The sequence below is a fragment of the Canis lupus genome, chromosome 16 (assembly GCF_011100685.1).
Source record: "Canis lupus familiaris isolate Mischka breed German Shepherd chromosome 16, alternate assembly UU_Cfam_GSD_1.0, whole genome shotgun sequence".
Classification (NCBI taxonomy): Eukaryota; Metazoa; Chordata; class Mammalia; order Carnivora; family Canidae; genus Canis; species Canis lupus.
This window is the reverse complement of record NC_049237.1, coordinates 34377679-34391476: the sequence shown is the minus strand read 5'-3', so window position 1 is coordinate 34391476 and position 13798 is coordinate 34377679. Positions and strand designations below refer to the sequence as shown.

At 37.9% G+C, this 13798-nt stretch overlaps 1 protein-coding gene across 1 annotated transcript in view; it reads right to left on the bottom strand.

Moving 5' to 3' along the window:
* Positions 1-6887: 6887 nt before the first annotated feature.
* The window catches only part of PPP2CB (protein phosphatase 2 catalytic subunit beta), a 34071-nt gene continuing 27160 nt past the window's right edge, over positions 6888-13798 (bottom strand). Inside the window, exons 4-7 of the mRNA XM_038560171.1 lie at positions 13620-13709; positions 13318-13479; positions 11715-11833; positions 6888-7594 (exon numbers count right to left, since the gene is read on the bottom strand). Of these exons, the coding sequence (XP_038416099.1) occupies positions 7522-7594; positions 11715-11833; positions 13318-13479; positions 13620-13709 (444 nt within the window). The 3' untranslated portion in view covers positions 6888-7521. The remainder of the gene's footprint in view (positions 7595-11714; positions 11834-13317; positions 13480-13619; positions 13710-13798) is intronic.

The following is a 13798-nucleotide window of genomic DNA, read 5'->3' as shown; positions in this document are numbered from 1 at the left end:
ATCCCAGGACCCTGGGATCATGACCTGAGCCAAAGGCAGACACTTAACTGACTGAGCTACTCAGGTGCCCTGGTAATTCTGTTTTTAATTTTCTGAGGAATTGCCATACTGTTTTCCACAATGGCTGTACCCGCTTGCATTTCCATCATTTCCTTTTTCTTCACATCCTTGCCAACACTTACTTATTCTGTTTTTTAATTTAGCCATGCTGATAGGGTTAAGGTTTAAGACAGGTATCTCGTTGTAGTTTCGATTTGCATTTCCCTAATGGTAAGTGATGATTGAACATCTTTTCATGTGTCTGTTGAACATCTATGTATCTTCCTTGGAACTATGTCCATTTGTATTCTCTGCTCATTTTTAATTTGATCTTTTTTTTTTTTGTAATGAGTTAAGTTCTTTATATATTTTGGATATTAACCTCTTATCCTAGATATCATTTACAAATATCTTCTGCCATTCAGTAGATTGTCTTTTTGCTTTGTTGATAATTTCCTTCACTGTGCAAAAGATTTTTGGAGTAGTCCCAATAGTTTATTTTTGGTTTCATTTCCTTTGCCAAAAGAGACCTATCTAGAAAAACGTTTCTATGGCTGATGTCAAAGTTATTACTGCCTATGTTTTCTTCTAGGAATTTTATGGTTTCAGGTCTCATATTTAGGTCTTTAATCCATTTTGAATTTATTTTTGTGTATGGTGTAAGTGGCCCAGTTTCATTCTTTTGCATGTAGCTGTCCAGTTTTCCCAGTGCCATTTGTTGAAGAGACTTTCCTTTTCCTATTTTTTTTTTTAGATTTTATTTATTTATTCATGAAAGACACAGAGAGCGAGGCAGAGATATAGGCAGAGGGAGAAGCAGGCTTCCTGTGAGGAGCCTGATGCAGGACTCGAACCCAGGACCCCAGGATCATGACCTGAGCCAAAGGCAGACACTAAACCGCTGAGCTGTCCAGGTGCCCCTCCTTTTCCTATTGTTGCATCTTCTGTCATAGGTTCACTGACCATAGAATCATGGGTTTGTTTCTGGACTGTATTCTTTTTTTTTTTTTTTTTTTTAGATTTTATTTATTTATTCATGAGAGACACAGAGAGAGAGGCAGAGACACAGGCAGAGGGAGAAGCAGGCTCCATGCAGGGACTCAATCCCCGGGGGTCTCCAGGATCACACTCTGGGCTGAAGGTGGCGCTAAACTGCTGAGCCAACCGGGCTGCCCTAGACGCTCTAGTCTATTGATCTGTGTGTTTGTTTTTGTGCTAATACCCTCCTGTTTTGATTAGTACATCTTTGAAATCTGGGATTATGATACTTAAGTTTTGTGCTGCTTTTTCAAGATTGATTTGCCTATTTGGAGTCTTTTGTGGTTCCATACCAATTTTACAGTTATTTGTTTGATTCTGTGAAAAATGCTGTTGGTAGTTTGATAGGAATTACGTTAAATTTGTAGATTGCTTTGAGTAGTAGGGACATTTTAACAATATTAGTTCTCCCAATCCATGAACATAGATATTTTTCTATTTATTTGTGTCATCTTCAATTTCTTTCATCAGTGTTTTATTACAGTTTTTTTGGAATACAGGTGTTTTACCTCCTAGGTTAAGTTTATTAAGTATTTTATTCTTTTTGATGCACTTGTAAATGTTTTTTTTTTCTTAGTTTCTGTTTCTGCTACTTCATTATTAGTGTATAGGAAGACAGTGGATTTCTTTTTTCTTTCTTTTTAAGGATTTTATTTATTTATTCATGAAAGACAGAGAAAGAGAGAGAGAGGCAGAGACACAGGCAGAGGGAGAAGCAGGCTCCACACAGGGACCCCAATGTGGGACTTGATCCCGGGCCCCAGGATCAAGCCCTGAGCTGAAGGCAGATGCTCAACTGCTGAGCCACCCAGGTGTCCCATCTTTCTTTCTTTTTAAGTAGGCTCTGTGCCTTAGCATGAGCTTGAGCTCCCAACCCTGAACTAAGACCTGAGGTAAGGTAAAGAGTCAGATGCTTAACCAACTGAGCCACCCAGGCACCCCTGCTGTGGATTTCTGTATATTAACACTCTATCTTGCAACATTACTGATTTCACTTATGAGTTCTAGTAGTTTTTTGGTGAAGTCTTTAGGGTTTTCTATATATAGCATCATATTATTTGCAAATAGTGAAAGTTTTATTTCCTCCTTACCAATTTGGATGCCTTATATTTCTCATCTGATTGCTGGGCTAGGACTTCCAGTACTATGTCGAATAAAAGTGATGAGAGTGGGCATCCTTTCTTGTTCCTGATCTTAGAGGAAAATCTATTTTTCCCCATTGAATACAATGTTAGCTGTGGGATTTTCATATATGGCCTTTATTATGTTGAGGTATATTTCCTTTAAACCTATTTTGTTGAGAGTTTTTATCATGAATAGATGTACTTTGTTGAAATTTTTTCTGCATTTATTAAAATGTTCATATGGTTTTTATCCTTTCTTTTGTTGATATATCAGATATATCATGTTGATTGATTTGTGAATATTGAGCCCACCCTTGTAATAAATAAATCCCTGTAATAAATAAATCCCACTTGATTGTGGTGAATGATTTTTAAATATTTTGTTGGATTCAGTTCACTAACATTTTGTTGAGGATTTTTGCATCTATGCTCATGAGAGATACTGGCCTGTAGTTCTCTCTCTCTCTCTCTCTCTCTCTTTTTTTTTTTTTTTTGTTAGGACTTTATCTGGTTTTGGTATCTAAGTAATTCCAGCCTCAGAATTTGGAATCTTTCCTTCCTCTTGTGTTTTTTTGGAATAGTTTGAGAAGTATTAAGTCATATTTAATTGTTAGTAGAATTCACCTGTGAAACCATCTGGTCCTGGACTTCTGTTTTTTGGGAGTTTTTTGATTGCTGAGTCAACTTCATTGCTTAGTAACCTATCTGTTCAAATTTTCTATTTCTTCCTGATTCAGTTTTGGAAGGAAATTTATTCATTTCCTCTAGTTTGTCCAATTTGTTGGCATATAGTTTTTCATAATATTCTTATAATCCTTTGTATCTCTGTGGTGTCAATTGTTATTTCTCCTCTTTCACTTCTTTTATAAAAGATTTTATTTACTCATGAATAAAAGAGAGAGAGAGAGGCAAAGACAGAGACAGAGGGAGAATCAGGCTCTTCACAGGGAGTCCAATGTGGGACTTGATCCCTGGACCCAGGATTATGCCCCAAACCAAAGGCAGACACTCAACCGCTGAGGTACCCAGGGTTTCATTTCTGATTTTATTTGAGTTCTCTCACTTTTTTTTTTTTTTAATGAGTCTCACTAAAGGTTTATCGATTTTGTTGATCTTTTCAAAGAACCAGCTCCCAGTTTTATTGATCTGTTCTATTGTGTTTTTAGTTTCTATTTCATTTATTTCTGCTCTAATTTTTATTATATTTATCCTTCCACTGGCTTTGCTTTTTTTTCTAGCTGCTTTAGGGGTAAGGTTAAGTTGTGTTTACTTAAGATTTTTGTTTCTTTTTTTTTTAATTTTTATTTATTTATGATAGTCACACAGAGAGAGAGAGACAGAGAGAGGCAGAGACATAGGCAGAGGGAGAAGCAGGCTCCGTGCACCGGGAGCCCGACGTGGGATTCGATCCCGGGTCTCCAGGATCGCGCCCTGGGCCAAATGTGGGCGCCAAACCGCTGTGCCACCCAGGGTTCCCGATTTTTCTTGTTTCTGGAAGGTAGGCACATACTGCTGTAAATTTCCCTCTTAGAACTTCTTTGCTGCGTCCCAAAAATTTTGGACCATTGTGTTTTCACAATGTTACTTGTTTCAAGATTGTTTTTGTAATTTTTTTAAAACTATTTATGTATTCATGAAAGACACACAGAGAGAGGCAGAGACATAAGTACAGGGAGAAGCAGGCTCCCTGCAGAGAGCCCCGTGTGGGACTCGCCAGGACCCCGGGATCATGCCCTGAGCCAAAGGCAGACACTCAACCACTGAGCCTCCCAGGCGCCCTCCTCAGCTCAAATTAGAAGCAACTCACCAGTAACCCTCTGTTCTCTGCAGTTAAGAGTATGTTTTCTGGTTTTCATCTCTTTTATTCTTTCATGTTTATCTGTTTTGTTTCTTAAATTACGCATAGGAGTGAAATCATGTGGTACTGGTCTTTCTCTGACTTATTTGCTTAGCATTATACTCTCTAGCTCCATCTGTGTCATTGCAAATGGCAAGATTTCATTCTTTTTATGGCTGAATAATATTCCACTATCTATCTCTAGGTATATATAGATATCTATATAAAGAAGAGGTGGTATATGGGGCATCTGAGTGGCTAAGTTGGTTAATCTCTATCGGTAGAGAGAGATAATGGAATATTATTTTATATATATAAATATATATAAAACCCTTTTATTTTATTTTTTTATTCATGAGAGACACAGCGAGAGAGAGGCAGAGACATAGGCAGAGAGAGAAGCAGGCTCCATGCAGGGACACTGATGTGGGACTCGACCCCTGGGACTCCAGGATCATGCCCTGGGCCGAAGGCAGGCGTTCAACTGCTGAGCCACCCAGGCATCCCTTTTTATTCTTTTAAGTAAGCTCCACCCTGGGTCTGAGATCAACACCTGAGCTGAGATTATGAGTTGGATGATTAACCAACTGAGCCACTCAGATGCCCCATATACCATTTCTTCTTTATCTATTCATCAGTCAGTGGACATGTGGGCTCTTTCCATAATTTGTCTATTGTTGATAATGCTGCTACAAACATCGGGGTGCATGTATCCTTTCAAATCAGTATTTTTGTATCCTTTGGGAAAATACCTAGCAATGCAATTGCTGGGTCATAGGGTAGTTCTAATTTTAACTTTTTGAGGGACCTCCATATTGTTTTCCAGAGTGGCTGTACCAGTTTGCATTCCCACCAACAGTGTAAGGGTTTCCCTATCTCCACATCTTTGCCAACATGTTGTTTCCCATGTTGTGATTTTAGCCATCCTGACAGGTATGAGGTAGTATCTCAGTTTTGATTCGTAGTCCCCTAATGTTGAGTATCTTTTCATGTGTCTGTTGGCCATGTGCACATCTTCTTTGGAAAAATGTTTGTGGGGCAGCCCGGGTGGCTCAGCGGTTTAGGGCCTGCCTTTGGCCCAGGGTGTGACCCTGGAGACCTGGGATCGACTCCCACATTGGGCTCCCTGTGAGGAGCCTGCTTCTCCCTCTGCCTGTGTCTCTGCCTCTCTTTCTGTGTACACACTCTCATGAATAAATAAAATCTCTTTTATTTTTAAAATATTTCATTTATTCATTCATGAGAGACACACAGAGAGAGGCAGCAGCACAGAGGGAGAAGCAGGCTCCCCAGAAGGAGCCCGATGTGGGACTCGATCCCAGACCCCAGGATCACTCCCTGAGCCAAAGGCAGACGCTCAACCATTGAGCCACCCAGGCATCCCTAAATAAATTTTTTTTTTTTTTTTTAAAGGAAAAATGTGACTTTTGCTCTTTTCTTAACTGGGGATAATTTGTTTTTTTGGGTGTTGAGTGTGTAAATTCTTTATAGATTTTGGATACTAACCCTCTATCAGATATGTCATCTGCAAATATCTCCTCCCATTCTGTAGGTTGCCTTTTAGTTTTGTTGTTTCTTTTGCTGTGCAGCTTTTTTTTTTTTAATATTTTATTTATTTATTCATGGGAGACACAGGAGAGAGAGAGAGAGAGAGAGAGAGAGAGAGAGAGAGAGAGAGAGGCAGAGACACAGGCAGAGGGAGAAGCAGGCTCCATGCAGGGAGCCCGATGTGGGACTCAATCCCGAGTCTCCAGGATCATGCCCTGGGCCAAAGGCAGGTGTTAAACCGCTGAGCCATCCGGGCTGCCCGCTGTGCAGCTTTTTTTATCTTGATGAAGTCGTAATATTCCATTTTTGCTTTTGTTTCCCTTGCCTCTGGAGATGTACCTAGTAAGAAGTTGCTACAGCTGATGTCAAAGAGGTTGCTGCCAAGGATGGGGAGGGGCAGAGGGAGAGGAAGAGAGAGTGGAGCCTGATGTGGGGCTCGATCTCATGATTCTGAGCTGAAATCAAGTCAGAAGCTTAATTGAGCCACCCAGTTGCCCCTCTATTATAACAATCTTATTAAAAATACCTACATCTTTGACTTAATAAAGAGTTGAGGGCAGCCCTATAGTTGGATTTTAAAAAATCAAATTTGGCCCTCTTTTAACTAGAGAACTCTGTCCATTGTTGTTACTCTATCATCTTGTTTTCTTCTATAAATATAGACTTAAATTTAGTTGTGTCTTCCACCCTCCCACTCACCCTCAACATTTCCTCCTCCTACTTGGAATTTATATTATACGCTAGTAATGGTGCTATTAGTATACTACTTCTACTAAATTTTCTTTTGGAGATTAATTTCCTCTTCTTTCTAAGCCAATGGATAAAAATATACTTTGGCTTTTAAGAGTCTTCTAAGCTACAGAACATTCTACAGTTTTAGTATATACTCCATACTTGAATATATTAACACAAATTACCTAATTTTTTTTAAAAAAGATTTTTATTTATTTGAGAGAGAGAGCACAAAGCAGGGGGAGCTGCTAAGGGAGAGGGAGAAGCAGACTCCATCCCAGGATTCCAGGCTGAGCTGAAGGCAGATGCTAAACCGACTGAGCCACTCCAGGTGGCCCACAAACTACCTATTGAAATGATGTTTAGAAATAAAAATTGTTTTTATGGTCTATAAGTTACGATCCTACTATTTGAAGTTTTCTTCTGAATATAAGCCTTATACAAAGAATATTATTATACTTAAATTATCTCAACATAACTGTTTATCACAGGTTAAAAGGTTTTATTTTTTTTATCAAGTGTCAAAATAGCAGAACTTTTCATTTAAAGTGTACCACAGTAAACCAATCTGTTTTTGTTTAAAATGGAAAGTTTATTTGCTCAGTACACCAAATAGGATGCAAGCACTGTCATGACAAATATACAGAAATATGCAGATCAACATAAAACAGTAATTTAGTTTAAATGAAGGGAAACCTTTTAAAATGTTATGACAACATACTCCCAAGAATCTTTTCTTCAGTTAATTTAACTATACATTTCAATAAAATAAAGGGTAATGGATTAAATGGAAGTTAGCTTGTGAATTTTTCTTAAAAATAAAACTCCAACTCTATCAATCCATGCCAGTTAAACACTATAACTAAAATTTCCAAATAAGTGCAAAAGAAGATGAAGGAGTTAGTTACCTTTTTTGCTTGAACAGTCCAGAGGAAAATGGTTACTACAAATACAGCAGGCAAACTGTTAAGACTGACCGATCTAGAACATAGTGTACTAAATTTCAGTCTCAAATTGTGCTAAATGCTCATCATTAGTATGGCACATTTTGGTCCATGATATGGTTTAATGCCAAGACAGATCCCAATTTGTTACAGAAACACATACATTACTGTTGCTTTTTTTGTTTTGTTTTTAAATATATATATTTTAAAAAGCCAGGTATACTTCCACATACAAAGGCAAGTTTTTCCCAGGAGAAATTTACAGGAAGTAGTCTGGGGTGCGCCGGGTAACATGAGGCTCTCCACGACGAGGTGCTGGGTCAAACTGAAGGCTATAAATAGAAAAAAGAAAGCAAATAGTTAAAGGACTTGAATTTGCAAGCAATCAAAGAATAAGACACTGTAGTATAAAGAGCAGTACTGATTTCCACTTTTATCATGTTTATGACTGGAATGACCCTGGGCCAGTCGCTGCAGGTGTGTTCTTCCATAAAACTATCTCCCAAAGGTTCAATGATGAACCTCTTTTATCTGTTTTAACTGAAACAGATAAAATGTCTGGTTCAGTGCCTGGCATAAAAGATTTGCAATATAATTATCAGTTGAATAAAAGTTGTGAAAATAGCCATGTTTGTTTTCTAGACTTCAGACAGAAAGCATTTAGTCTCTCATGATTAAGAATGATTAGGGGTGCCTAGGTGTCAGCCTCCCTGGTTGGTGCAGAGTCGGCTTCTCCCTCTTCCTCAGCCCCGACCCATGCTTGTGAGCTCACTCACTTTCAGATAAATAAAATCTTAAAAAAAAATTCACATATTAATACATGTTCCAGTTTTCTAGTTTTATTCCTTTATGTTTGGAGAACATATTTTGTATGACTTCAATATTTGAGGGGCAGAGGGAGAGAAAGAGAATCTTGAGGAAGCTCCATGCCCAGTGTGGAGCCTAAGGTGGGGCTTGATCTCATGACCTTGAGGTGACCTGAGCCAAAATTAAGAGCTGGCTGCTCAACGGACTGAGCTACCCACACATCCCTCAATATTTCTAAATTTACTGAGGCTTGGTTGATAGCCCAGCATATAGTCAATCTCAGAGAATGTTCCATGTGCATGTGACAAAATCATATTCTGGTACTGTTGGGTGCAGTGTTCATAAATGTTTATAGTACTTCTCAAATCTTCTATGTCACTGGTGATCTGACTGAAAGTGCAATAAAGTCTCCAACTCCAATAAAGTGGAATAAAAGTCTACTTCTCTCTTCAATTCTGTTCATTTTTGCTCCATAGTTAAGTGCATATGTTTACAACTGGTAATTCTCAACGTATGACTCATCATTGTGAAATGTCTTTATGTCTAGTAACAATTTTTACTTTGAAATCTATTTTGTCTAATTATTAGTATAACCAGTTCGGCAGTCATGTGGTTGCTATTAGCATGGTATATCTTTTTTCACCTAATTTACTTTTAACCCATTTGTTTTTAATCTAAATTATGTTTTCCGTAGCTATCAAAAGCTGGATCTTAAAAAACAAAACAATCTGATCTTTGCCTTTTGACTGCATTACTTAAACCACTCACATTTAATATTGATATGACTAGATTTATACCTGCCATTTTCTTTTCCTGTTTCTTGATTCCCACTTTAACTGCTTTCTTTCTTTTTATTAAAAGGATATTTTCTAGTGTGCCATTTTAATTTAATAACTTCAGTTATTTTTCCTAAATTATTGTATTACTAGTTGCGCAAGAACTTAACTTACGGAATACTACTGCAGATTTATAAATTCTAGTGAATTAAAGAGAAATTTGTTCCTATATAGTATCTGATGTTATGTTATAACCCCCAAAAGGCAGTTAGAATTACTATTTCATACAACCTCATGCCCTTACAGAAGTTGAGAAAGGAGAGCATGTGTATTCAAATATTTTGTTATATTAACCTTCTCATTTTTATTCATATTCTTCTTTTGGATTCAACTTACCAGTTAAGAAACAACAGTAATTATAAATGACAGTATAATTGCATTTTCCTAACGGATTTAAAAACCAGGGGCATATGGGTGCAAAAACAATATGCACACATTTGTAATACAGCTGAATTTCTAAGAAACAGAGTACACAAAAGAAGAGTCAAGAAAAGCCTTCCTGGGATCACATCAACATGACTGTGCACATATTTTAGCTATACCCACACAGGAACAATTTGAGTAGCATTTAGGGTATTCTTATTTTTTTCTTTTAAGATTTATTTATTTATTCATGATAGAGAGACAGAGAGAGAGACACAGACACAGGCAGAGGGAGAAGCAGGCTCCATGCCGGGAGCCCAACGTGGGACTCGATCCCAGGACTCCAGGATCGCACCCGGGGCCAAAGGCAGGTGCCAAACCGCTAAGCCACCCAGGGATCCCCAGGGTATTCTTCTTTAAGAAGATTGATATTCATTCATTCATTCATTCATAAGAGAGAGAGAGGGGGGCAGAGAAGCAGGCTCCCCGCAAGGAGCACGATGCAGGATTCGATCCCAGATCCCAGGATCACACCCTTAGCCAAAGGCAGATGCTCAACCGCCAAGCCACCCAGGCACCCTGCATTTAGGGTATTCTTGAAAACATTTCCAAGTCACATACAGACTATGCTGCATCAAATAGTTTACCCTCCAAATTCATGTCTGTTCAGAATCTCAGAATGTGACACTATTTGGAAATAAGGTCTTTGCAGATGTTATTAAAGTGAGGTCATACTGGATTAGGCTGAGCCTTAAATTCAATCTGGTAGTATCATCATCCCCCTCCCCCCCTTTTTTTTAAAGAGAGGAGGGTGAATGGGGGAGGGGCAGAGGGAGAATCTCAAGCAGGTTTCACGCTCAGCATGGAGCCCAACATGGGGCTCTATCTCATGACCCTAATCATGACCTAAGCCAAAATCAAGTCAGTGGCTTAGTCAACTGAGCCACCCAGGTGCCCCATCATTCTGATGGTATCTTTACATCTTTACAAGAAGAAACATAGATACACAGGGGAGAGTGCCATTTGAGGACAGAAACTGGAGTGATGCATCTATATAAAACAAGGATTGTAGGAGACACCAGAAGCTAGGGGGAGGGAAGAAAGGATTCTCCCCTAGAAACATCACCCTGCCAATACCCTGATTTCAAACTTCTAGCCTCCACGAATGTGAGAATTAATTCCATTTAACACACCCACTTTGTGGTAATGTGTTACAGCAGCCCTAGGAAACTAATACATAGATTAATCAACAAAAGGGTATAATCCTCAATGATACTAGGGGCTAAAACACAATCTCTAATCAAATACTGTCTGAAGAAGTTACTCTGACCCAGGAGCAAATCCTAGGAAGTCAGGCTTAAAATCCCAATTACATACATCTCCGACAGTCTGGAAAAGGACACTATGTGCATCCTTAAAGTTGAACCCTCTCAGAATTAATCAAGCGAGGAGAATTCAAGGTACTAGTGCTTGGTTGAATTGTGAACCAAAATGTGAATTTCTTCAACTTTGATGGCAACTTCTTAGCCATATACATTCTTAGTGGTCTCACTAGATTAGGGGGAGCCCTTATTTTTTTTTTTAAAGATTTTATTTATTCATGAGAGACAGAGAGAGAGAGGCAGAGACATAGGCAGAGGAAGAAGCAGGCTCCATGCAGGGAGCCTGATGGGAGACTCAATCCCAGGACTCCAGGACCATGCCCAGAGCTGAATGCCCAACCGCTGAGCCATCCAGGAGTCCTGAGCCCTAAAATTTTAATGACCAAAGAAGCTTGAGCACAACCTCTGACCAAAAAGTGGCTTGTGCCACCCAGAGGGAACTTCTAAATAACTGTTTAGTTAACAGAAGCTTACAGATTAAAACCAGAGAAAAATCTGAGCAGGGCCCAGAGCAGACTGACTCTGGAGTAGCTTCTATACAAGGGATCTGGAAAGATGGGAAGGGAACAGGTGGTGGCTCAAATTCCACAGATGCTGGCTGTTACTACTGAAATTTATTATCATTATTTTTAAAATATTTTATTTATTTGTTTATGAGAGACACAGGGAGGCAGAGACACAGGCAGAGGGAGAAGCAGGCTCCACGCAGGGAGCCTGATGTGGGACTTGATCCCAAGACTCCGGGATCACACCCTGAGCCAAAGGCAGATGCTCAACTGCTGAGCCACCCAGGTGTCCCTACTACTGATATTTAGATTTTCTAAAATAAGTGTTTCTCTATGGGCTGTATGCATTTAGGACAACATTCAGAAACCTACAATAATTGTTTAAAATAACTTTTTCCAGTTAAGTGATTGTTTCTGTTGGGGAGAGGGTTTGGCACGTTCCTCACGCCACTATTACAGAAGCAGAAGAAGCAGAAATCCTCTAATTTTAATAATGTACATTTAACTTTTTCCTTCTAAAAGCAATTATATACAATTACATTTTTTTCTGTTACTTACAAGGAATATTTTAAAGTGTCATCTAATTCCATGATAGCAGCCTGGTTCCCACAACGATAACAGTAATTGGGTGCACTGAAAATGGTAACCACATTCCGATCATGACACCAATTGTATCCCTGCAGCATTAAGAAAAACACCAACATTTCACTATAAAATCAGACTCCTGACATGGGTAAATTTAGAAAACTAAATTCAGAAATCACAAATATTCTTGGTGGAAATGTAGTCTTCTATGCTGCCTTAAATGGCGTTCATCCTTAACACTACACACCTCAAAAAAAAAAAAAAACAAAAAAAAACACACACTACACACCTCCAATGAACCTCCAGTTGAATATTAACTGCTGAGCACAGGGTACTGCGACATGGAGCTCAGTAATAGTGTTGTTTTATTTAAATCTATGCTTCAGGTCTTGGCTAGAATATGTATTAAAATTTCTCCCACCATGATGGAAGATTCAATTTTTCCTTTTATCAGTTTTTGCTTTATATATTTTCAACCTATTTATTACTAAGTAAACACAAACTCAGAATTATTTCTTCCCTAGAGAACTGGACCAATTTTCATCAGTAATGACCTCTTTCTATATATACTCTTTATCTTAGAGGTATTCTGATGAACACTATTAGCTGTATTTTGGAAAGTTACCTAATTGATATTCCAATATACCATTTCCCCTCTACTTATAGTCTGTAGTGTCATTAAGTTTTAATTTTTATTTATGTTTTTCATTATGTTTTAGATTCATCCCAAGTAACAGCTGAATTTTTATTATCTAATTCAGAGTCTCAGTATTTTTAGGGAAGTAAACATTTTCATCCATTCACATTTCTTAGGATTACTGATATGATTATGTTTACCTTTACCATATGAATTTATATTCCTTATTAACCATATATTCCATTATTAACTCCTCATGCCACAATTGGGTTGAAGTTTTCTCTAACATTTTGAAGCTATTCTCTGATTTAAAAGAATAAAAATTCTATTTATATTCCTTTAGTATTTAAAAAATACTAAGCTGACCCTAATATGATGCACTGGGGAGAATATCACATCATGCTGTGGTGTGCCTGCCCAAAATGCATACCCCGAATCTTAAGGAAACATCAGTCAAACCATAAATGGAGGATATTTCTACAACATAAAATCAAAGAACTGTTCACCGAACAGAGAAAATCCAAGGAATTATTTCCATATCAAAAGAGACTGAATGTAGCATTCAGTCAGATCCTGGATTAGATTACAAAAGCATACACACGATTACGTTTTTTCCAAACAATAATGTTAGTGAGATACTAAAAAAATTCAAATGAAGTGTTTAGATCATAGTATTATATGAATGCAAACTTCTAGACTGTGGTAATTATACTGTAGTAACATGAGAATATCTTTATGTTTGCAAAATACACATGGAAACTTGGAGGTAAAGAACCATGTCTGCAATTGACATTCAAATTGCAATTGACTAGGACTTTCCCCTATTTGCTAAAACCAGCTCAATTTTTTTCTCCTTTTGTTTAGTTAATAGGGAGGAATGTTTCATGAAGCCTTATTACAGAGACATAGATCTATTTGAAATAAAAATCATCATCATACCTCCATTACAAGTTGGTGAGCTCGAGAAACCAGTGTGAGACCATTGGCGTGGTTAAATGTTTCAGAAATGTCTTGTCCAAATGTGTAGCCAGCACCACGAGGTGAAATACCCCACCCACCACGATCATCTGGATCTGACCACAACAGATCACACATTGGGCCCTGGCCAAGAAAATTAAGTACATGTTAGACATTTTTAACAGTCAAAAAAAAAAAAAAAATTTAACAGTCAAGTTTAACCAATTTAGCTTTACCACAATGTGGTTATATTTCTTTCCTTTCAAAATTAAAACTAAGTTTACCTCATGTGGAACTTCTTGTAAACGATCCAAAGCTCTGATATGATCCAGTGTATCTATGGATGGAGAGAGGCCACCGTGGAGGCAGAATATCTGTTTGTGAATAAAAAAAAAAAAAGTTTTAAATGCTGAAAGTTAATTCAGAGTAAAATAAATGGTTACAAAATATAAATCTTTAAAAA